This window comes from Mastigoproctus giganteus, chromosome 6, assembly GCF_048544385.1.
Source record: "Mastigoproctus giganteus isolate SK-2022 chromosome 6, ASM4854438v1, whole genome shotgun sequence".
Classification (NCBI taxonomy): Eukaryota; Metazoa; Arthropoda; class Arachnida; order Uropygi; family Thelyphonidae; genus Mastigoproctus; species Mastigoproctus giganteus.
The window spans coordinates 73,661,010-73,688,203 of NC_143580.1; the positions used below are offsets into that span (position 1 = coordinate 73,661,010).

A 27,194-nucleotide genomic window follows, 5' to 3' on the forward strand; every position below is an offset into this window, starting at 1 on the left:
TGTGCACAAACAGTGGAAAGGCCCACCTGTTAAGATAGTGCAACCTGAGAATAGGGTTAATGTATCCAATGGTTTTGCACTACCTCCAGTGGATGCAATAAAATACAGGAAACAGGTCCAGCTCCACACGCCGAGGATAGGCACTAGGCAGCAGTTGTTCAGGTGATGGCTGCTCCCTGGTGGCAAAGAGGTCTGACACTCACAACACATACTACAGAACATTCACTTAACACTGCATATAAATTCATTAACCACATGTCAGGCCTGTTTTACAGAGTTTCTGTATTTCATCACGACACTAGGTGGAGGTTGACATTAGTCTGTGAGCCACCATAGACAGGGTACACATACATGTCCCCCAAATATGGCAATTATGGAGATCAACCTTGCTACCAATGCAAAACATTGCTTCATTGCTAAAATTTGATTGTCAACATATAGGATGTCATTTTCATTAAACTCGTGACAGAAAGCCAATCTTGCAAGGTAATCTTCCAGGAAATTTGATGCAACTGAATTTTGCAAGGTCAATTATGCAATTTCACTCCAAGAATTTTGTGAATTGTTGCTTTAGCAACACCTAGTGCCTATGTTAGTGATTTTTGTGGGCTTTGCTGAAAAGTTTCCTCAACAGATGTTGCTGTCTCCTCATTTAATCTGGGCTTTCCAGTTCACATCTTATCATTAATGGAACCAGTTTTCTTTAAACTTCTTCATCTAGTTTGAAACTGAATTTATATGTGGTGTTTCCTTTTCATAACATGTTGTAAATTTTTTTCTAACCGCTGATATGGACTTAAGCTCTGCTAGCCAGAGGAACACAATTCACTTTCTCTTCTATTGAAGCCATCTCTTGTAGGATAGATTATCAGAAAAAATCAAAGAAGAAATATAGAGTAAATGAATTAATTATTTTTGTGTATAGAACTAGAATAAATTACCTTTCTAATGCACTTTACAGATTGTTTTTATATCATAAAGAACCTAAGTTGCAGTTATAAAGTGCATAAAGAGGCTCACGTCTGGTGAGTATGGGCTTGGCAAACCCGGTGTCGTGAGCTAGATATCATCATTCTTCTCTTTCTTGGGCCAACTGGGCTAGCCGGGTCGGTAAAGTGCCTGCCTAGCAACCCAAAGGTCGCAGGTTCGAATCCCGCCTCGGGCTTGGATCAAAGTACTGCAAAAACCTTGGGAGGTGCATTATGGCCACAGAAGCCGATGCGCCAACAACTACCAAAAAAAAAAAAAAAAAAAAATCTCTTTCTTGGTGATTCCATTCTGCTTCTACTCTTTCTCTCTCTCTCTCTCTCTCTCTGTAACTTGGGAATTTTTTTTGGCTGGTGCAGCATAAGCCTCAGGCTTCCTTGCACCATATGGCTAATAATAATAATAATAATAACTAGGGGGCTCTGCTGCCTGCTACCTTTGCTCACCAATCCTCGTGCACACTTTTCTATGTAATATGTAGAGATATTATGGAGTAAGTCAAATCTTTTCTACGTAAAAGACACACCTGTCGAAATGCACTGATCGATATCTAATCTAATATATAAAAGAAAATAGAAAGGGTAAGAAAAAACTATAAAAAGTAAAATTGCATAAATGAGTGAATGAAAGTTATTATTAATTGCATGTTCTATCTTAGCCTCTTCACTGGACAGACTGATGACTATGCAGGCCCTCAGGGGCCTCATGGTTATTCAAGCTGACACCATGCTGTAGTTTTTCCTAGCTGGCATGGTGTGGGATGCTGACACTGGCAATTACGGTAACCCCCAGGCCACTGTGGCCAGAACTGCAAAAAGCACGCTCCCCCATAGGAATCTCTTTCCCTATGTTCTTTTATTCCTACCACCTGAATTATTTCCTGCAATCCCCTTCCCCCACTCTATGTTGCCCCTACCCCCCTTTTGCCTGGTGGCTCACCCAACCACCCAATTTCAACTTCCACTCTATGGACCAAGGTGGGCATCCTGTACTAGGGGTCTCCTTACTGTATCCCCTTTTAAATAAAGCAAGTGCCTCTACACTCCCCCTCTGATTTCTACCCCCTTTTATCCCCACCCTCTTCCTATCTTCCCATTATCTCCTTTCCATATTTTATTTTATTTTTTTTTGGGCTCTTCTTGGATGCCTAGGCTACCGCAAGGTTCACCCTGCCAGAGCTTTCTTCTCTCCTAATGTGTCCTGGCTAAGCCCCCCCCCCCCCAGCACACACCCTGCCCTTATGCACAGTATTGTATTCTACACAGAGTAAAAACACAGAGTTGGGGGAGACCCCTGGTGCTGCCAGACAAAAAACACTATGTCACTATGATCGACATCTAATCAGGAAATGATCTAGGTAATTATTTACCTGTGCATTTGTAGTGCGAGGCATTTTCAAGGTCGAATAAATATCACTATGTAATTATTTACCTGCATTTGCATTGGTCACTTAGGAAAAGGCCTTTTGCTTCGGGTTCCCATAATGCATGAGGAATATTGTTGCATCCGAAAGAGCAGGACTAAAACATTTAACTAAACTACCGGATTCATTTAACTAACTAAACTATAAACTATACAAATATTTAAAATATACACAAATTACTAAACTATTTCCACAAATATACAAAAAACGTTACAATGGAACATCAAATGCTAGACAGCAAAGGGCATGCACGAGGGTGGTGAACAGTATGTTCACAGTTGTCAATAATTAATTGCATTTGTAGTGACATAATTGCCTCGTTCTCTTCTCCCATTGGCTTGAATAAATATCACTAGGAGGAAATGTATAGAGAGATAATAATAAAGGACTTTAGAGACAGTTGGTATTTTTGTAATATGCAACGAAATTGAAAAACATCAAGAAATGCAATTCTTTCTAAACCTCATGATTGAATAGCAAAATTAATACTACAATTAATGAATACAGCTTATCAGAGAACATGAAAAAATCAGTATAAGCACAGTGTTATGCATTATGACACTGTAGAGCATAGTGCAAAATCTGACTTTCAGATATAATATAAAAAATATTGTATATTTTAGAGTAATTCAAATTACAGACAAATTTAAGTCATTCTAAAAATTTAATTTCGGAATTTTAAAATTCTATATATTCTTTATTAACCTTGTTACTACAAGTAAAAAAAAAAAAAAATAGCTGCAAGAACATAAAAGAACGTTATCATTTATGCAATGTTGCAGCATAAAGATCCAAGAATCTATCTCATTTATTTTTTAGTTTAAGAGATTTCTTAACTAATAATACCAACAGCTCTGTCGCATTTGTACTGAGATTTTTCAATTTCATTTAAAATTGTACTAAGTATTACTATTTTGAATTCATTATCACTAACTCTAAATGTTGTCTAAACACCCACTTTTTTTGTAAATGGAAAAGTTGTTCTCTATTATTTTTTAATCTATATACTTCATTTATAAATTGTTAAAATTGCAAAGAATCTTCAGGTAAAGGAACTACTGGGGCAGTGACTGCAGCAACTGCAGTATATTGATGTGGAATTTATTTAAAGATACAACCATGATGAAGGGAAGAGGCATAGCTTATGTGATTACAACAATTACAATAGCCTCAGAACGTTTTAAAATTATTTTCAATGGAACTAACTAATGTAAATAATGCAAATGGCAAATAAGAAGTGTTCAGAGAAATAATCATAGAAGTTATTAAGTGTTTTACTCCAACTAAGAGATAATGTTGGAGGTTCGGACCAAAAACTGAGGTCAAATGAACTGGCGAATTTTGTGGACGAAAATAAAAATGCATGGGATAATTACACAACGGGTTGTACTTGATAGTATAAACCAGAACTATGATTCTTAATACGTTCTACGTTGATTTCAATATTTTTAGAAGAATAAGAGAAATTTGATTTTGTTTGAGTCCCAAAATTAGTGTACCCATACAGGTCTGGAAGCTTTCCTAAAGGAAGGATGTGAATCCGCAAGAAGAGCAATGTGATTAGTGACAGGAACAAAAGGGTGCTCTTACCAGGAAATCCTTCAGTCCTGCAAATTGCAGCATCTAGAGACTAGGCACCTGCAAGGAGATTTGACTGTTAAGACTTTGAATAGAACGAGTAAGTCAATGCTGATGGAATCTTTCATTTTGCTCAGACTAATTACATGAGAGGGCATAAATTCAAATTGAGGAAGGATAGATGTGGAGAAGTTTGCTTTAGCAGAGGGTAATTGATTGTCAGAAAAAATTTCCACCTGACAGTGCAGAAGTGGGTAGTCCAAATAAATTTAAGGAGGAACAAAACAGGCTATTAGAGAGAATGGACAGGTGATATAGGAAGTGTGGTTTTTTTTTTTTTTTTGGGCTGATGGTGTATATAACCTTACTTGCTTGCATAATTTGCCACTACTAAGTTTTTATATAAGAATGCATAGAAAACTAGCATATAATTCTTTGCTTATGTTAACAATAAAAGGAAAGGATGAGCTATATTGGTTCTGTACAGGTTTCTGACAAACTAAATAATATTTTATATCTATAGTAGAACCCTATAAATCTAACATCCTCAGGAAGAAGCACATAGCTTAAGTATTCAGTGGTAATTTGTTATTTTTATTAAATAATACAGTAGCTTTGATCCCTATAATCTCTTCTGCAGAATGAGTCACTAGTGTTAAGTCAAAATGTTAACTCTTATTGCCAGAGTTGGATAGCAATATTCTCAGAATAACACAACAATTGTATGGTACCATGCTTAAAGTGATGGTGAATGAAAAAGATCTAGAGGGGAAATTGTTAAGTTAAATTTGAAGTTTTCTTGGCAGTTCAGAACAGCTCACAGAGTTCTGTAAGTGATGTACATGAATTCTGCCAATGGGACAAGCAGGTGTTGATTCCATTGTACAAAGTGATGTGTCTGAAGTATTGCATACAGGTTGTGTGGGCCTCATATGGTTAGTTAAGGACACAAAAAGGGTAATCTTGCTAAGAAAGGTGAGCTCTGTAAATTGCAGCATTTGGAAACTAGGCATTTATGAGTAGACTTGATTGAAGTGTTTCAGGCTTTGAATGGGTTGAGATAACAAAATGTTTAAAACTGGAAAAAAATAGTTGCAGGACAGATGTGGAGAAATTTGCTTTAAGCCAGAGAGTAATTCTGTTGTAATAATTTTCACTTGGTGTTGTGTAAGTAGGTAGTGTAAATAAAGTTAAGAAGGATTGCACAGATTAATAGAATGGCAAGTGATGCATTTTTCCCCCTCTTTTTGGCTGATGGTATATAAGCTTACTTCTTTGTACGACTGTGTTACTACAACAAACTCCTAAATGTGATAACTCAAGAACTAGATCCTTAGCAGATCTTGAAATTTCTTGGATTCTTGGTGGTCACATAATGATAAAATAAGGGTGAAAAATGGATTTTTATGCGGCAATTTAATCTGCATGTGTTGCTTTTAATTTTTCCAAGACAGGTTAGACAGAGCACATATACAGGTTACACAGAGTATATATATATGTACAGTATTCTGTATACAGTATATATATGTACAGTATTCTGTATGGTGAAAATAAAATATTTCTTATAGAATATATCATATACTCATATACAGAGAATGGTATATTTGGGAGGATGAAGGCAAAACGTTTCACACATTCTCTTCATAGAAGTTCCAAAAGTAAGCCTCTTTTAACAATACATTTTTGATTATATATAGCAACTCAACCCTTTCTGATTTTACTAGGACTCTTTGAATAGGGCCTTTAAAAAGTCACCAAAATCCTCTGTGTTGCCTTCATTTTATTTTTAGCAGCATGTTTTCAGCCAAAAATTTCAAATGGAGAAACATTTCAGGGTTAGTAATAGCATTTGCCCTATAGTGCAAGGAAGCCACAGGCTTTTACTGCACTGGCAAAAAAAAAAAAAAAAAAACAAACAAAAAACCACCAAGTAGAAAGAAAATAGAGATTATATGCATACCTCCTCCTCATGCAGTTAACTATCCAGTTGACCTTTGAGTTTATTCAAACTGTCAGCTTCAACTACTTGCAAGGGTAATTTATTCCAGCAAACAAAGACTCACTGGCTAAAAGAAAACTTTCTGCAATCTAATCTAAACCTCTTTCCCTGTAATTTAAATTTATTAGCATTAGTAGACATATGATGCAAGAAAGCAAGCTTATATAGCATCAGCCACAAAAAAAACCAAAAAAAAAAAAAAAAAAACCTTTCCCATTTCACCCATCCATTCACTCCAACTGTCTGTCTGTCTAGTTCTGCTTATTTAAGTTGTCGACCTCCACTACAACAGATGGAAGTTTGTTCCAATGATTAACCACCCGCTGGCTAAAGGTAAATTTCTGCACATCTATTCTATAACTGTCTTTCCACAATTTGAATTTATGTCCCTTCTGGTGAGTAATCTGAGCAAGTGGAACAATCCCAGGGGCTTACATCTGGTAAGTATGGGCTCGGCACACCCAGGGTTCTGAGCTGGATATCATCATTCTTCTCTTTCTTGGAGATTCCTTTCTATTCTCTCTCTCTCTCTCTCTCTCTCTCTCTCTCTCTCTCTCTCTCTCTCTCTCTCTCTCTCTCAGGATAATTTGGAAAATTTTTTTTGGCTGGTGCGGCACAAGCCTCAGGCTTCCTTCCACTATGTAATAATAATAATAATAATAAAGTCTACCATACTACAAGTACGAACCCCAGGCAGTACTAGAGACCCCAACCCACAAGCTGTACTGGGACCACACCATAATAACGGATAAGACCATCCCACACAACAGACCGGACATAACCCTTGTGGAAAAGGCTACCTACCTGATTGACATAGCAGTGCCCAACACTAGCTTGTTTGTTATTTGGTTTTTAGGAGCATCAGCAACTAAGGCCATATTGCTCCGGGGATATGCGGTGGTCATTCCCTAACCTTCTGCATCCTCCGTATTTGGTGGTCACGGGCTCGAACCCCAGTCTAATCAAGAAGCGTGTGCTATGCACTGCCGCTCCTGCTCACCTGGCCCCAACACTAGCAATGTCCAGAAAACCCAAGAGGAAAAAATTAAGAAATACACAAACCTGAGACATGAGGTCAAGGAGATGTGGCATATGCAAGAAGTAGCGACCATACCAATCATCGTGTCAACCACCGGAATGGTGCCAAAGACCCTACATAACAGCCTAGTAGCAATAGGTCTCGCAGAGAACACCTACAAGGAACTCCGGAAAGTCACAATCCTGAACAGTCAATCCTGAATGTAGAATAGTCAGAGAGTTCCTCGCCCAACAGTAACACCAGACATTACAACCACCCAGTGTACTTGGTAGCAGTACCCGTCATGGAGTGGAATCCCCCAATCAGGGAGAAATACTATAAGAGCAACAATAATGACAATAATAATCCCATAAGCATTGAGCTTGCTCAAACCATTCAAGGCCTTATACCATCAATCAGATTCCCTTGAAAGTGCCTAGTCTCCAGAAGCAGCAATTTGCAGAACTTAAGCCTTTCTCGGTAACAGCAACCCTTTGTTCCATTCACCAATCTTGTTGCCCTTCTCTGCACTCATTCCAGCAGCTCTACATTCTTTCTAAAATGAGGCCTCCAGACCTGTATGCAGAACTCATGGTGTGGCCTAACCATTGCCTTGGCGAAGGTAAAGAAAGCCTCCACGAGAAAGACGAGAAACGTCGGATAACTTACGCAGAAAATTAATTTCTCAATACGGCACTCTAACACTACTCACTCGGTAAACAGACAGTGGGTGTTATCAGTCTGGGGCAAAGTTGAGAACGATATATTGATTGACAGGTAGGTGTGGCAAATGATGTGCTGATTGGTGTGCACGAACACAACACAACACAACACACGATAACATCGGTTTAGTATAACTTTAGCAGCACTAATGGTAACTTGTCCTAATCGCACATACCCTAACCTTTTTTCGCCATTAGAGTATTTCGTAATGGAAAAAAGGTCAGGTTACCTCGACTTGAATCCCATGAGAGCTTGAACCCCTCCCGAAGTCGAGGAGGTAACCTAGCCTTTTTTCTTTAGAATCAGTCATATTTAGAAACACATTCATAAAAAAATAAATTTTTTTATGACTGTATTTTTATTTTCTTGTTCAATAATATGCTCTAATGGTGAAAAAAGGTCAGGTTACCTCTGCTTGAATCCCATGGGAGCTTGAACCCCTCCCGAAATAGAGGGGGTAAACTAACCTTTTTTCTTTAGAATCATGGGTGGACTAGCACACAAATTGTTTATTAACAAAATATTAATTTTTTATTACTGTACTTTTATTTTTAAAGACACTTGTGCAGATACACACGTATCACAACGTCAATCAGCACCTTAAAAGATTCATCGCTACTATTACCTGTTCACCGTTCATTACAAAACTATTATGCACCATTCTTTACTGGTAAATACACATCATGGCTACACAGTAGCTTGTCATCTGTCACACCCACCACCAATCATTTCATTGTTTGCCACGCCTACCTGTCAATCAATATATCCTTCTCAATTTCTGCTCCAGACCGATAACACCTACTGTCTGTTTACCGAGTGAGCAGTGATAGAGTCCGGTGTCCGGAAAATAATTTTCCGCGTAAGTAATCCGACGTTTCTCGTTGTTCTCATGCAGGCTTTCTTTACCTTAGCCATTGCCTTAAACAAGGCGATAATCACCTCCTTATACCTGATAGCAAAATTCCTGCACACCTTTGACGAGAGACCATCAGCTCCTCTTGCAGCCTATCTGCACTGCTCAGAAAACTTCGTACCTGACTTCACAATTACATCAAGGCCTTTTTCATTTTCCATTACCCTGAGTGTATTACCACACAGTTGGTACATTACTTTGGGATTACTTCGCTTGCCTAACCTCCTTTGTGACTTGATTACAGACTAGCTTATATCTACCATAGGCTTCTGTGTCACCTGATAATTTACACCGATGAGCCAAAACATTATGACCACCTATCTAATATGATGTTGGTCCTCCACATGCAGACAAAACAGCTTGTACCTGGTGAGGCATGGATGCTACAAGATTGATAAATGTGTCTTGTGGTATCTGGTACCAACAAGTAACCAGCAGATCCTTTAACTCTTGTAAGGTCCATGGTTGAGACGCGCAGATCAGAGTTGCTGTTCTGACACAAACCACAGTTGCTCAATGGGATTGATGCCTGGGGAATTTGGAGGCCAGGGCAATACCTGGAAGTCTTCCTCATGTTCCACGAACCAGTCTCAAACAATCTGGGCGGTGTTGCATGGCTCATCCTGCTGAAAGACGGCACCACCAGAGAGGAAGGCCGTTGCCACAAAAGGGTGTACTTGGTCAGCAGTGATGTTTAGGTAGGTGGTAGATGTCAGAGTGCCCGACACATGGATGACTGGACCCAGGGTATCCCAGCAAAACATCGCCCAAAGCATGACACCACTGCCACCGGCTTGTTTTCGTCTCACGGTGTATCCAGGCGCCATCATTTCCCCAGGTAAACAATGCACACCTATCTGGCCATCCACATGGTGCACCAGGAAGCATGATTCATTGGACAGACAACCTTCTCCAATCACTCAAGGTCTAGTTTCGATGCTCGCGTGCCCATTGTAGGCACTGTCGCCAGTTAACTGTGGTTAGCATGGGTACTCGACGATGCCTGTGGTTACGCAGCCCCATTTTCGACAGGGTTCGATGTACTGTGTGTTGTGACACATTACTCTCATCACCAGCAATCCAATTACCGGCTAGTTGCACCACAGTTGCCCTTCTGTTGCAATGTACCATCCAGGAGAACCTTTTCTCACCTCAAGCATCGATGAGCCATGGTCATCTCGCTGGCAGTTCGTGGGTTTTCCCTCCTCGAACCACGTTCGGCAAGTACTAACCACTGCTGACAGTGAGCATCCCACCAGCCGTGCCATTTCAGATATGCTGTGACCCAGTCGTCTGGCCATTACAATTTGGTCTTTGTCAATCTTTCTTAAGTCCGCTGCCTTTCCCATCTGAAGAACAAGAGTAACACTGATTAACAGAGCATAGTATGAGGTGTGTTTTATAGCCTGTCCTGATCCGCAAATGTGCCGCAGTTCACCTGCAGTTGCTTCGATTTCCATAATGACTCACTGGTCATAATGTTTTGGCTCATTGGTGTATATGTATCCAGTTAATTTTTATTCTCTGCCATGGGTCTGATTAATTCATCTGACATCCATTTAGGAATAAACCTTGAACAGTATTTTTTAGTTTGGACAAAAAGCCTAGTAGCTTCAAAGATTACTTCCTTGAATGCTTCCCTTTTAGAATTTGCTGTTGGTAACATCATCAGTTGGTCCCATTGTATAGAATTTAAAAACTGTCTGAGACCACTGTAGTCACCTTTATGAAAGCAAAAATCCTTCCCTTTACTCCTTTTTGTAAATTCCAAGCCAGCACACTGATCTCTGCCACTTAGTGGTTCCTTTATCTGCAGATAAAGATTCTTAATTCTGGAATTCTCTATAACAGTGAAATTCCACCTTCATTTCTATTATTAATCCCTCTCAGAGCCTTATAAACCTCAATCAGCCACCTCTGTGGTGCCTAGTGGTGTAGTTGCCATGGTCTGCAGCACACATAGTCATAGTCTTTCCTTGTACAGACATCCTTTTGTCAATCTCACTATTTGAGTTACCTGTGCTTGGATCCTTTCAAGAAGCTCAATATCTTTTTTTTTCAGATGAGCTCTCCAAACTTGAGCACAGTATTCCAAACGTGGTCTTAAAATTGCCTTATGGGATTATAATCTCCCAATCTCTGCAGGATAACATTCAATAGATCATTGATAGGACACCATGGGCTTTTCTGTCTGCCTGTTTAAACTGTTCAGAAAACTTCACATCTGCCCATATAATAACTCTCAGATCCCTTTCTTTCTGTACTGTTTTTAATTCAACCCCACTAAGTGTATAATTTATTTTAGGTAGGTGTGGTAGGTTTTAGGTTGCTATTCCCCAAGCGTAAAACCTTACATTTTGCTGCCACTTCACTGACTATTTTTAAAGAGTGTTCAAGTTATCGTGAATGAGTGCTGTTTAGCACTGATCATTAACCACTCTGCCAATCTTTATGTCATCTGCAAATTTTGATATATCCTCTCGATGTTATTTGTAAAAATGAGAAACAACAGTCATCCAAGATCTGATCCTTGAGGCACCCTATACCTGACATTACACCAATCTGAAGAATATCCATTAATCATAACTCTCTGCCTTCTGCCCTATAGCTATCCAGCAATCCATCTTAGAATCTTACCAGTAATCCAAACCTGTTCAAGCTTATACAGCAACCTCTTACGAGGGTGAGTCTCAAATGCTTTGCTAAAATCCAAATAAAGTATGTCGAAATTGTTCCCTACATCCAGCTCATGGGTGACTGTGTCAAAATAGCCTACTAAGTTAGTTAAACATGATTTTCTCTTAACAAAGCCATATCTATCTAAATGTTCCTGGACTGCTGTTTGTTGTTTGTTTGTTATTTGGATTTTAGGAGCATTAGCAACTAAGGCCATATTGCTCCACGGATATGCGGTGGTCATTCCTTGACCTTTCTGCATCCTCCGTATTTGGTGGTCACGGGCTGGAACCCCGGTCTAATCAAGAAGCATGTGCTAAGCACTGCTGTTCCTACCCACCTGGCTAAGGAAGCGCCCGTTCCTAGACTGCATTCTTAATCATTGCCGCTAAGATTTTTCCTACCACTGAAGTCAGACTAACTGGCATGTAGTCACCAACTTCACTCTCAGAACCGCCTTTATGTATTGGCAATATGTTGGCACTTCTCTAATCCAAAGATGCCCTCATAATTAACCCCAGTGGTTCAATACACTCCCTGGCAGTCTCTCTCAAAACCACCAGGTATATGCCATCACCTCTGGAAGTCTTACTTATCTTTATGCTGAAAAGTATTTCTAATAAACAATCATCTGTAATTATGAAATTACCAATTTCGTATGGCTCAACTTCATTCACACAATCTCTTCTCAGCATGAAAGGTCTTTCGTCAGTAAAGACCAATGCAAAGTACCTATTCAATTCACCTGCAACATCAACTGGGTTATCTAAGACTTTCTCACAACTAGTGCACAAGGGTCTGATCTGATCAGATCAGCTTTCTTTTTCATTGTACTTAATGTTATTTACAAATAACAACCAGAAGTTCTAAAAGCATTAATGCTTTGTGTGCAAATTATTAATCTCCAGCTCTTAAAGAAATCAACTGCATATTATCAAGAGGTAGCGAATCTTCTTCATGAATGTAATCAGACAATTCACGATTTATTAAACTGCTCAATGTTATTCGATATGTTAAAAAGTTATGGTTCTGAGCTGAAATTGCCACCTTGCACAATCATCTCTGAATCCCTGCTCTGATGAATGACTAATCCAAAAACTAAATTTGACAATTTTCAGGGAATTTGATAGATTCGCCCATTTTTCTATACATAGCTGGAAAATGGATTGATTGATTTGGAAGGTTCAATTGTACTAACACTAATATTAAAAGTATACTGTTTTGCTTTCAAAAAAATAAATACAGGTGACCCCCGCTTAACGCTGATAATTTGTTCTGGAAAAACAGAGCACTAAGTGAATCCACGCTAAGCGAGTGCTGCATTCCCATAAGGTAGCATATGTATTTATGAGTTGCGGTTGGTGCCATAGGATATCTCCTAATCAATAATAAACGGTAGTGAAAAGATGCACAAATGTCGGTCAAAATATTTAATATTCAAATATTTGTACATATAAAATATTCTGCATTATATACGTATATAATTATGTGGTAACTATTTACATAGCAAAATTAAACTTAAAATTCCAATTAAAATCATGAATTTAATTGATGAACACAAGAAAAGTAGAACAAGCATTAAGGGAAAACAAAGGATTTAAATCAGCAGCCATGACCAGTAATACAGAAAGATAAATGATACTGAAACTGAAGAACAGCGATGGTGTACTTATAAACAGCAGAGAATGCATAATTCAAATAGCAGAAGACTACTATAGAGAATTATACAAGGAGCAGGGGAATGATGCCAGCAGTGGGGAATGTGGATTGCAAAGCAGCAACACATACGACATACCCAATATTCTTCCTGATGAGGTAGAACGTGCATTGAAGAAAATGAAGAATCAGAAAGCCCCAGGGGAAGATGAAGTTATTGTAGAGTTGTTAAAATTGGGAGGAAGAGACATAACACAAAAACTGGCAAGGCTCTTCACAAAGTGCATTAGAAAAGGTGTGATGCCTAAGCAGTGGAATAATGCAATCATAGTTTTGCTGCATAAGAAAGGAGATAAATCAGAAATTAGAAATTATAGACCAATTAGCTTGTTATCCCACATCACAAGGGTCATTACTAACAGATTAGAAAGAATACTTGATGAGAATCAACCGAAAGAGCAAGCTGGCTTTAGCACAGGATTCTCAACTATGGATCACCTTCACGTAATATCACAGCTAATGGAGAAAACAAATGAATATAACACACCGTTATGCCTGGCATTTGTGGATTATGAAAAGGCATTTGACTCCATACAGCATAAGGCAATGTTTCGGGCACTGGAAAGACAAGGCATAGATACCCCATATATTATGATTTTGAAGAAAATATATGAGAGTGCTACCTCCTTTATTAGACTAGACAAAGACAGTGGCAAATTTAAAATCGAGAAAGGAGTTCGACAAGCAGACACAAATCTACGAAGCTGTTTACTGCTGCCCATGAGGAAGCTTTCAGAAGATTAGACTGGTTGCAGAAAGGAGTCAATGTGAACAGAGAGTACCTAAACCATTTACGATTTGCAGATGACATTGTGGTCATAAGCCACGACCACAAAGAATTAGAGGAAAATCTAAATCAGTTATGCACAGTTAGTAAGGATTTTGGACTAAAGATGAATATGGCTAAAACAAAAGTAATGATGAACAAGTATGCCACAGAAAGGGAAATAATGATTGAAGGAGCAGTAATTGAAAAGGTGGAGTCATATACTTATTTGGGACAAGTTATTAGCTGTAATAATGATAAATGGCTGGAAGTCAAGAGAAGAATAAATTTTGGATGGATAGCATTCAGGAAATATAGAACATACTGAAGAGCAATATCCCAGTTTGTCTGAAACGTAAAATAATGAACCAATGTATACTCCCCACCATGACTTATGGAAGTGAAACTTGGGCACTCACCAAAAGAATGGAAGAGAAGCTAAGAACTATACAGCGAAGAATGGAATGAATTATATTGGGAATCAGACTGTTAGATAAGAAGAGAAACACATGGATTAGGCAGCAAACTCAAGTAAAGGACATCCTTATCAAAACTAAAGAACTAAAATGGTCTTGGGCTCGAAGACATAGCTCGAAGACATGATGACAGATGGACTAAGAAAATAACAGAATGGTATCCAAGAGGAGCTAAAAGAAAACCTGGAAGACAAAGGCGGAGATGGATAGATGAAATTCATGAGTTTGTGGGTAGTAAATGGATGGCCTGTGCTCAAAACAGAAGGTACTGGAAAGTTGCTGGAGAGGCCCTCATCCTGCAGTGGATTGAAAATGGCTGATGATGATGATGAATTGATGAATTTAATCATGAAAAATGTGTCGATTTTGGGTTGAACTTTGGCTCTCTTCCAAATAAACTAAAAGGGGTATTAATTTTAAATCCCCCACAGCGTTACCACCCAACAATAAAGTCAACCGATCCTTCGCCGCTTTGAAACCTGGCATGTTTTTTTCTTCTTTTAGGCATTCGTTTCCACAAAAGTCGTGCTTCATCTATGTTAAAAACTTGCTGAGAAGTATAACACATAATACCCCTCTTCAATAATTTTAACAAGTTCTTTTTTGAAAGTTTCAGCTCCTTGATCTGCACTTGCAGCTTCTCCCTGGATTTTAAATCTATTTAACCAGCCCTTACTAGTTTTAAATGGTTCCAATTTTTTTTTTTTAGGTGAGTTTTCTTCAGATCATCATATAGGCTAATCTCTTTCTCTTTATTATTATTATTTTTTTTTATAATATTTAACCTAACTGAATTTTGCATTGGATATTATCTTCAATAAAATTAGTTAGTCTTTCCATTTCAATCCTAATAGCCGGCCTAGCCCTAGTTGCTTGCAGTGGAACAGCTATCTTTTCAGCTGCTAAAATTAATTCTTTATTTTTTTGTTCTTACAGTTAAACTTGCTCAGTTAAACAGTTAAATCTTACAGTTAAAATTGTTCTTACAGTTAAACTTGCAAGTCCTAAATTATGGTACACATCTCCGGAATCGATTCGCTTCAAAACATCTAATTTAATTTTCAAATTCAGTCTTTTTCTTACATTTATAGTCTTCGTACTGTGCCAAGACGTTGCCTTTTCATTCTTATCGGCCATTATTAACTCTTCGCAAATGTAACTGCGTTGGCTGCATTAATTACAATACAATGTTCAAGTAAACTGTCTATTACGCACAATGTCTAATACTGTACTGAGTGATGACTAGACTTCGGATAAATGCATATAACGCAAATATTACAAGCAATATACTTGATAATTTTTTAAAATGTTGATCTCGGACTGCAATTAAATTAGCATGCGAGAAAATTTCACTGAGCATGGGAAAAGTTTTTAACCGTATTTTTATATTCATTTTCAAGCTATCGACTCCATCAAATGAAACGATTTTGTTAAATATGCCAAAAATGCAATCTGTAAAAGAGCGTTATAGTGATCTGTGACAGCGTTATAGTTAGATACGGGTTATAATATAAGAACAGCGTTATAGCGAATCAGCGTAAAGCGAACTGCGTTATAACGGGGGCCTGCTGAAACAATAAAATAGTGCTGTAAAATAAAATAATAATAAAAGTGCTGCTTGTGTACAGAAGCTAGCTTTTGTATAAAACTCAGCACAACACGAAGAAAATGGATGTTTCTTTTCCAAATAAAATCCATTTACATTAATATTTATTCATGGTCTAAAAAAATATGAAAAATAGTTATGGAATAAACTACAGTTAAAATATTTAGGTATGGTTTGCAAGGTTCCATCTGGTGTATTTGATATAAAATATTTCTTTTAAGTCAGAAAGAAACCTATATTTTCTGAGAATATAGTTAAAAATTCTACATATGAGGCCTGTCAGAAAAGCAATGAGATTAATTTTGTAATGATGTAGTGGCAACACTTGAAACAAGTGACATGCAACAACCTGTAGCATGGTCCTTCCCCTAACCTCTCTGTGTGTTTCAACTCGTTAGAGGCAGTATGTCTGATGCTAGTGCAGTTATAGTAATCACATGTATCTTAAGTGCATTGCAATTAGGGAACAGAGAAATAATGAACACCAATATGCGATCAAGTTTTGTGTGAAACTGAAAGAAAGTGCAAGTGATGTGTACAAAAACTGAGAACAGTATATGGAGAGGATGCCATGTCACGATCTCAAGTGTTCTGCTGGCAAAAGATGTTTTCATCTTGTGCTGATGAAGATGGACATGAAATGGTGGAAGATGAGACACTACACTTTGATCTTAGCCAAAGAGATGGCAAGAAATGACTCGAACTAATGACAATGTCCAAAGAGTGAGAGCATTAATTCATCAAGATCAAAGGCTAATAATCAGAATTATAGCTGACAAACTGAATTTAAATTGAGATGCTATTCACAAATTTTAAGTGAAGATTTGGCCATGCAAAAAGTGTGCACAAAAATGATTCTGTGGGTTTTGAGTGATGGACAAAAACAAAACTGCATGAACATGTGTCTTGATTTGCTAGAAAGATTAGAAATAAATCCAGACATGTTGAAATGAAAGTCGAATTTTCCAATATGATCCAGAAGCGAAATGCCAAAGTGCGGAGTGGCATATGAAAACATCTCCACATGTGAAGAAATCTAGACTGACCAAATAAAAAGTGAAAACAATGACTGTATATATATATATATATATTTTTTTTTTTTTTTATTATCGAGGCATCATTCACAAAGTTTCTGCCACATGTACAAACAATGAACCAAAATTATTTCAGAGAATTATATCAGGTTAGGGAAAAGAATCCTTTGTGTGCAATCAAAGATCAGAGAGAACCAAACTGGATCCTCCACACTGACAATGTACAATCCCATTTTGCCTTTTCCATTACAGAATTTCTGGTGCAGAAGAGCATTCCAGTTCTCTTGCAATGGCTGCATTCAATAGACTTCACTACACATAATTACTTTTTATTCCCAAAACTGAAAAATAAACTAAAAGAAAAAAAAGGAAATCATTATGAGCCAATAGAGACAATTCAAAAGGCGGTAAGCAACACTATTAAGGAGCTGACAGATGAAGACTACCAATCTTGCTTTAACAACTAGAAATGCCATTGGAGATGTTGTGTAGCTGCAGAGAGAAGTTATTTCAAGGGTCACCTTTGTTATTCTGCATAAAGCTCAAAATAAAATTTTTTATTTATTTAATCTCATTACTTTTCTGACAGGCCTCGTATATGGCTGTATATAACAGTGCATGTAAACTAATTTATACAATCCATCCAGTTGCTACTGAAGAAATGGAAAAGATTAATTCATGAAATGTTTGTATATTTATTAATTGTATATTAATACAATAAAAATACATTTGTATATTTTAATTTTTTTCCTTATATATGTATACATTAACATAAAAGTAACCCATATAATGTGCCACTCAAAAGTTACATTAAATCAATTTACATTAGTTTAACAAATATACCAATGAGTTTTTACACTAATTATGGGGAGAAACCTTACCACCAACAAAAATGCATGTGATTATGCAAATTTTAAAGTTAAAATTCCCAATACTGAAACAGTAATATTCAGTTTTACTGAATATTACTGTTTCAGTATTGACTTTTAACATCAAATTCAAAATTAACAATTATCTGGAAGAATCAACAATTATTGGCTATATCTGGAAGATATATCTCTTGAAGTTATAAATAAATGACTAGATCAGCGACACTTTAAGGTTGCAAAATCTTATATACTGAGTTTAGGAGTATTACACTAAATAACAACTGAATTTGAGAAAAAACACTGAACAAACACTGCATCCCTTCCTAGTGAGTTAAACGGTGACTTCACATGCTATTCCCATTTGTTAAAGACTGGCATAACAACCGAGATGTAAAAATAGTGTACTAATTTTTTCTGTATTATACTTTCTTTACTGATTTTAAGGGTTAACCTAGTGTTAAATTATTTGTATTTTGTAATTGTGCAAGATAGTTTAAAATAGTGCATTTTAATGCTAACCAACAGTGTTCAGTATTTATTCATAAATTCAAACATTTGTTACCTGTGAAATGTTGAACAAATCATGGGCTGTTCTACCAACGTATAGGCAACATATAGGAGAGCAAAATTTGTTTTTGTGATAATAAACTTCTAACGATAAAAGGGTGCATTTTAAAATTTGTGTGTACAAATAGAATAGGCCTTGGAACAGCTCTAGGAATAGCCCTGCAGTATACCAAATAATGTACATAAAAAATATTTTAAATTACTGTTCCAAATTTTATTTAACAACCCTGTTTTTTGTAATTCTCTACACTAATACATGGAATTTCTAAAATTAAATAAAATAATTTAAGATCCATAAAACAATTCTTTATAATATGCTAGTCTGATAATTCTATTCAACAAAAATATTTTTTCTTACCACATCCAATTTCATCTGTATGATTAAAACAATCAGCTTGGCCATCACACTGAAGATCCAAATGAATACATTGTCCATTATTACACTGAAACTCTTTGGAATCACAATGCCATTTTTCTACAAAAGAAAGCAAAAGTGTAAACCCTCTCCTTCCCTTTGAGCATATTACCTGATAACAACAGAATATCCTCTGCAATTATTGTGATTTCAGAATTTGTTTACTTAAAAGTAGTCTATTTTCAGAATATTTTGGCCATGGCTTGATGCCTTTAACAAGTCAAAATAATGGGAGCAGCAAGAATTTTTAATACATTTTGGCCCAGTGTTCTTTCTATCACACTCTTTAAACTTGTGAAAAATTTCTGCATAATAGCCACAAGATTGATCACTATTACAAAACTTTGTCAACTGCCAAATATTACACTTGAAGCAATATACAACTAATGTGATAACAGCATAAAACTAATATCAATATCTCTCTCTCTCACGTTAAAAGAAGGCCATCCCACATATTCTGCCCTTAGATAGTAAGATCTTTTTAATAGCATTATTAACTTTGACAATATAGTTTGAAGTATTTTTATCTTTTGTCTTAGTTACTGAATGAAGTTTGACATTTTGGTCAAATTTGTTTAAGCAATTTTATATTCTTTAATGTTCTTGTGAAAGAGTACAACTAGAAACTCTTCTTTTGGGATATCAGAGTCAATACCATAAATAAGATCCTAGAACTAATTCTCTTAGCCTTTTTCAGCCTTTAATCCTATTTCAATGAGTTTTCCATATTCATGGATATCAGCTTTATTTTGATCAGAATGAGTGTCCAAAATTATACCATGACCAAAAATATTTCTCAGATTCTTAATCTTGACCTCATTCAGGCATGATTTCAATTCATAAATTGGACCATTCTTAACTTCCTGACTAGGACCACCATATTTAATAATGGGGAAGATAGCCTTCTTCTTAATTTCTTTTGGAATTTTAACTTCAAGCATATGTGATTCCTTCAGGAGTTTGACTTAAGGAGTCAAATGCTAAATCTTTCCTCCATTTTAGCTTTATACTTCTGGTTTTCAATAAACAGTGCCAATGTGTACTTCTATAAGTTATTCCACTGATACAATATTACTTTGATGCCTTGGTAATCCTGTTTCTCTCACTATGAATACAAGCAAATACCTCCTGCCTTACTGAAAGAATATGTACTGTATACATAATTCTTGATGCTTTTCCTTCCTCTTTTGAGTTTTATTACTAATTGCACTTATAGATCCTCTAGTTTCTATTTCTTAACTGGTGTTCTTTGCAATCCTACTCCTTTAAATATCTACAGTACATTAATTATCTATCAACATAGACACTTGACTTAAAACTTCTCTTCTAATTTCCTCTTGTTCTTCATCAGTAAGATAATTTAAAGCCGATTAATAGTTCTTCATCACTTCCTGATTCCATATCCACTTAGAGATATGATGCTCTCCACTGCACTATTTCAAATATAATATTATTTAAATTTTATAAACAATAAACTTTAAATAATATTTACAATAAAAACCCCAGTAAATAGGCAACTGAAGTTAACTATCTACGATATATGCAAACGCCAAGAAAACAAAAGTCAATCTTTGAGGTTATAAGCTGTCAGCAACTTAAACACAAAAGAGGTAAGGTACCCAAGTTCTTTGAGGGTACAGATGGGTGAAGTTTTTTTTTATTTTTTTTGACTGATAAGCTTGCTTTCTTGCATCATTTGCCACTACTACTACTACTACTACTTCTGGCATTATAACCCAGGGTGGGTCTTAGCCTTCTCAAGAATATTCCACCAATAACCCTCCCAGAAGTAAAACTTCTCCAACTTCTTATTCTCATGGTCTTTAAGTCCTTTTCTACGTAATCTTTCCAACTTTTTTTTGTGGTCTTCCTCTCATCTTCCTTTGTGTAGGTTTCCATTTCATTACACTCTTAGTTGTTCTGCTATCATCCATTCGCATAACATGTCCCAACCAGGCAAATCTCTGGCTCTTCCGAATTGATGATTTTTGCACCCTGAATAAGATGGTTAAGTTCATGGCTCATTTTGATCCTCCAGGATCCATCAACATCTTGTACGGGCCCAAAAACGTTTCGTAAAATTTTATGCTCGAACACTCTCAACAACTGCTCATCTTTACTCATTAATGTCGAAGCTTCATAACCATATGTCACAACTGGTCTAATAAGGTTTTTGTATATTCTTAATTTTAAATGTCTATTTAATACTCTGGACTTCAATAGTTTTTCATGTGCATAGAAACATCTGTTTCCACTCAGGATATGGGACTTAATTTCATTAGTAATAGTTATTACTACTAGTAGTAACAGTTATTAATAGTTATTATTACTACTATTGGTTAAATTAGTATGTCAGTTCACAGGAACTAGTGAAACAATAACACACAGTTCCAAAAACATGGAAAAGTTCACCCAAAAGTTCAACGAAACACTGTCCAACTACTTAACGTAACTGGCCAATTAAGCCACCCAGGGGATCTCTCCTCTAGTGCCCACCAAAGACCAACAAGAAGATATAACCAGCTAGTATAGCAATGAGCAAAGCACAAGAGAAACAAAGAAACAAAACAATGTTGCCCAAGAAAACTCTACCTGCAAAGAGCTTTCTCAAGGATCATTCGGACATTGCATGAGACTAGCACCTGGAGGCAAGGACTTTTTTTTTTTTTTTTTTTTTTTTTAATGCGAAGGCAGTCCTGTGCCAGATTATGGCACTGCAACTAACTATGATAATGGCTGCTAAGCATTATCATAGAGTCCTCTAAGGCAGTGTTTCTCAACCAGTGTGCTGCAGAAAATGCAAAAAAAAAAAATTAATAAATCCAAGTTTTATAATAAAAATTAATTCAAATAAATAATTTGTTTATTTGCACTGCACCAATCCCAGTCCCTTCCAGCAGTCAATGTGACGTCACATTTTGATTCCTAGAAGTAGATCTGTTCACCTTTATTCGGCCATTCTTATCACTTAAGTTATTGTTATTTGTTGTTTTTGGTTTTTAGGAGCATTAGCAACTAAGGCCACATTGCTCCGGGATATGCGGTGGTCATTCTCTGACCTTTCTGCATCCTCCGTATTTGGTGGTGATGGGCTCGAATCCCGGTCTAATCAAGAAGCGTGTGCTACGCACTGCTGCTCCTTCCCACCTGGCTACGGAGGCACCATTATCACTTAAGGGTCTCTCCCAAGCACCCTGCAGTTGTATATGCGCAACTTGTAAGCAGCATAATAAAAATTTTCTGTGTGTTTTAAAAGTACTTTTTGTTCTTTTATCTCTCTAAAACGTCATATTCAGCTAATTCGTATAGATCAGATATTTTCAATTAACTGTATTAGTACTTTCTAGAAGTAACTTTTTAATTTTTAGTGAAAGGAAATCAGAAGAGGCAAATTGATAACAACGAGCTTGGAGAAAATGACAAAAACAAAACCAAGCACCCATCTACATCAAAAAAGAAGAAAACATATTATTGTAAATATGATGATGATTATTTGGGGATGGGATTTTCATATACTGGTACCCAAGATTGTCCTCAACCTTTGTGTGGCAAGTGGTTTAAAATTGTTGAATGAATCGATGGTGCTGAATAAATTGCAGCGTCATTCTTCTGTGAAACAAGAGAATTTATCATCCAAAACTGGAGTTTTTTAAAAGACTGCTGGCCTCTACTAGAAAACAAGGTAAAGAATTTTATAATAGGACTAAAATATCTCATAAAGCGCAAGAAGCCAGCTATTTAGTAGCCAAACTGGTGGCAAAAAAAAAAAAAAAATCTCATCTAATTGCAGAAAGTCTGATTTTACCTGATCAGGTAATAGTGAAAAGTATTTTGGGAGAGGAAGCGGTTTTTTTTTTTTTTTTTGATTTTGATAGTTGTTGGCGCATCGGCTTCTGTGGCCATATTGCACCTCCCAAGGTTTTTGCAGTACTTTGATCCAAGCCCGAGGCGGGAATCGAACCCGCGACCTTTGGGTTGCCGGGCAGGTACTTTACCCACTCGGCTAGCCCGGTCGGCGAGAGGAAGCGGTAAAAGAATAATGACTGTACCACTTTCGAACAACACAATTAGCATGAGCATAAAAGAAATGTCCGATAATATTGAAGAACAAGTTGTTCAACATATTAATAATTCTGGGTGACTGTTTGAATTACAAGTAGATAATTCTACAGATATTAGTAGAAAAGCCCAATTAATAGCATTTGTCAGGTTCATCAAAAATAGCACAATTATTAATCATTTTTTTTGTTGTAAAGAACTCACTGAAAGAACAACCAGCCAAGATATTTTCAAAGTAATGAATAATTATTTGTAAAAGGGTGGTATATTATGGAAGTCATGTGTTGGCATTTGTACCACGATGACAGGAGCACTTAAAGTATTTGTAAACTTAGTAAAACTACACAATTCAAATATTATTATAACACACTGTTTTAGACGCAGAGAAGTTCTAGTATGGAGGCAGTCATACCCGATTTAAAACTTGTACTTGATCAAGGGGTTAAAATGGTCAATTATATAAAAACTAGACCACAAAAAATACGTATTTTTGGAAAATTGTGAGGAACTGGAGTCTTATAATTTTTCTTTAATGATGCATAGTGAGGTTCGATGGCTATCAAAAGGAAATGTACTTATGCATATGGACGAGTTGCGTGAGGAAATGCTCATATCTTTTTCACTGGAGCAATCAAAATTTTGTGATTATTTAAGTGATGAAATGTGGTGCTGTAAATTAGCTTTTCTACAGATTTATTCGTGCAGCTTAATGAATTAAATATCAGTATGCAAGGCCCATAGGAAAATTTACTCACTTCTACTGACAAGTTGTTCGCCTTTAAAGAAAAGTTGAGTATTTGGAAAAAATTTGAAAATGAAAAAAAATTTATAAATGTTTCTCTTGAATGCCAAAATGAATTATACTAAAGTAGTTAATGTAATAAGTGAAACATTAGAACTGTTAAAGACCAAAATTGTGCATTACTTTCCATCCCTTGATACCAAAAAAATATTTGTGGGTAAGAGACCCATTTTCAACAAGAAACCTTCCGATGTGAGAACTTAATCTGCAAGAGGAAGATGTAGTTGTTGTTGTTGTTATTTGGTTTTTAGGAGCATTAGCAACTAAGGCCATATTGCTCCGAGGATATGCGGTGGTCATTCTCTGACCTTTCTGCATCCTCTGTATTTGGTGGTCATGGGCTCGAACCCTGGTCTAATCAAGAAGCATGTGCTACGCACTGCTGCTCCTGCCCACCTGGCTACAAAGGCACCACAAGAGGAAGAAGAATTGGTTGAGATCTGTAGTGACCAGTCACTGGAAATTCACTTTAACAGCACTAATATTAGCAAATTAAAATATTAGCAAAATTCAAAATGAATATCCACAAAGACACAGGGTTTTCTGCTTTAAACGAGATTAAATAAAGAGAGAGAGAGAGAGACTCGGTAGGAGAGCTGAGAGTTAACCCTACCCACAATAACTCCTCGTATTAAAAAACTGTGTGCTTTATCAAACACAACTGTCTCACTGATTAAAATGTTATAATTGTATATTTGTTAATTTTTATATTTAAATATGTTAAATTTTTTTATATATTTTCTTGTTCTTTTAAATAATTTATTTTCTTTTAAATTTCATGCAATTCATGTATGTTCAGAAAAGAACACTGACAACATTTAAAATAAATAATAAGTGTATTATTAAATATACCCAACAGAAATAACTTACAGTTTGTGAATTTGTATATATATATAAATATTATAATATATATATTATTTATGTAGCATACAGTTGTAACTTCAGTTCATCCCCATATTCCTACACAAAAGATGGCAGGGGGGAAAACTAGGATTGTCAGAATATTATGTATTATATACTCAGTATTTAGATGGACTGTGAATTAAATTCCATGTAGCAAAAGTATATGCTATGAAAACAATTCAGGCATACAGATTTAATTAACAAATACATTCTGATTTTCTTATACACTACTTGACAAAATTAACAGAACAAAACGTTTTCATGAATATTTTATTGTGAACAGTGTCGCTGAAGGTGAATATTTGATATAATAAGCATCCCGGAATACAAATTCTGAGTATCCAATAGAAATTGATCTATCATACAGAGCTGCATATTATGCAAATTATTCATGCCTATAAAAACATAGTTTGCAACCACATCACTTCATTCCCATTTTTTGGCATGCTCAGTGGATAGCCACATCTCCAATACTCAGGTTACTGTTTGGCTTTTAGGAGCATTAGCAACTAAGGCCATATTGCTCCGGGATATGCGGTGGTCATTCCCTAACCTTTCCGCATCCTCCATATTTGGTGGTGACGGGCTGGAACCCCAGTCTAATCAAGAAGCGTGTGCTATGCACTGCTACTCCTTCCCACCCGGCTACGGAGGCGCCCCAATACTCAGGCTAGCAAGTCATCCTCGTTCAGATGATTCTTTTAGATGGCAGGCCATTGGATGACTTGAAGCCAGGCAGTTGCAAATTGGCTTAATGTGTCACGGCAGCGTCGTCTTGGCACTATGGAAGCAGTTTCAGGAGACAGGAACCATTACAAGAAGAGCTGGCCAGGGTTGCCTGAGGGGTTACATCAACCAGAACAGACACTATCTGGCTCTAACAGCAAGATGGAACCCTAAAATATCCTGTTATCAATTGTCTCTTGAGGTTGCTGCAGCCACAGATGAAAACATTTCCAACCGTACTGTGTTAAAAAGGCTCAATTCAAGTGAATTCTATGCGAGAAAGCCAGTGGTTTGTATCTCATTAACTCTAAACCACTGCAGAGCTCTTCAAAACTGGTGCCATGAACATGTGCCATGGGGGCTGACAAATGTGGTAAGTTCTGTTCTCTGATGAGTCCCATTTTAGCCTACAAACAGATTCTAGATGTTATTTCATCTAAAGATGAGGAATGCAATACCATCCCTCCAACATCAGAGAAAGGGATACTAATGGCGGAGGCAGTGTTCTAGTGTGGGGCACCCCCTTCATGTTTTTTACAGGAGTACTATAACTGCACAGAGGTATAGATCCTTGAACCCTGTGTATGATCTTTTAGGGCTACAGTTGAACCAGATTTTCTTTTCGTGCATGATGTCACTGCACATAGAGCTCAACTGATGGAAGAATATCTTGAAAATTAAGATATTCAATGAGTGCCATGGCCAGCACAATCACTAGATGTAAATCCGATTGAACATGTTTGGGATACTTTTGGGTGTTGCCAACTCCTCAGTCACTTGGTGAGCTAAGGTTTGTGCTGGTGGAATAATGGGATTTGTTGCCACAAAATCATATAGACACCCTTATATCGAGGATGGTTCACCACTGTCAGGCTTGTTTAGCTGTTGGAGGGGATCATACACCGTACTGATTCTGATTATAATTTCGAGCATCTGATATCAACTTCTGTAATGTGACCTTTTTGTTAATTCTTAATAAATCCCTATAAATGTCCCTTATACCTGTCCGAAGTTTCTCACTGTCTACTCATTTCATGATTATTCTATGGTACACCACTAAACAAAATTTTGTCCCACTACATTGCAAGCAGCACGAGTTACACTATGTTTTCTACATGTCCTGTTAATTTTGTTAAGCAGTGTAGCTCCATTCCTATTGAAATGAGTTTGCATTACATCTTTAACTACTGATTACTTTATTTTTTCCTGGAAAATGGGCAAACTTACAGATTTGTAATTATCTATTTCACCTTTTGAACCCCTGTAAATGGAGATACATTTGCAAATTTCAGATTAGAGGAACTTCTCCTGAATATAAGGATACACTCATTATTATACCTAAATATTTTATTACCTCTTGGGCTTATTTTAATATAACTGGATGGATTACATCAATCCCAGGTGCCTCATTTACTTTTAGCTTCAACAATTTCTCTTCCATTTTCTTCTCAGTGATCAGAAAATCATTTGGCTCCCAGCCAGAATCAGGTATACTTCTTCATGTGTGAATGTTGATGCAAAATATTTATTCAGTTTATCAGCAACCTGAATAAAATCATCAAGAATAGTTATGCCATCCACATCTAGTGGACCAGTGTGGTTATATTTCTTATTTGGTAAAAAAAAAAAAAAAAAAAAAAAACGTGATATGATCATTTGCATTTGTTAACAATATCAGTTAGTTCCCTTTGAAAAGAATTTTTAAAATGTCTAAGCCCAATTGTGATCACCTGTACAAAAACAAAATAGTTTCACTTTTCCCTCAACAATAGTTTATTCTCTGAATAAATCCCACATCAGTATATTATGATCACTGGCTCCTTAGTGGCTACTTTACTTGAATCCTCTTGAATACCTAATGAATAACTGCTGATTATTGGATTAAGAATATTTCTTTTTCTTGTTACCTACACAGCATCAGCCAAATTGGCTTGGTTC

The 27,194-nt window shown here is 36.6% G+C and overlaps 1 protein-coding gene across 1 annotated transcript in view; it reads right to left on the bottom strand.

Annotated features, from left to right (window-relative positions):
* The window catches only part of LOC150084410 (transmembrane protease serine 5-like), a 289,626-nt gene that overhangs the window by 225,869 nt on the left and 36,563 nt on the right, over positions 1 to 27,194 (bottom strand). The window contains exon 3 of the mRNA XM_090375211.1: positions 18,710 to 18,826. Within this exon, the coding sequence (XP_090231337.1) occupies positions 18,710 to 18,826 (117 nt within the window). The remainder of the gene's footprint in view (positions 1 to 18,709; positions 18,827 to 27,194) is intronic.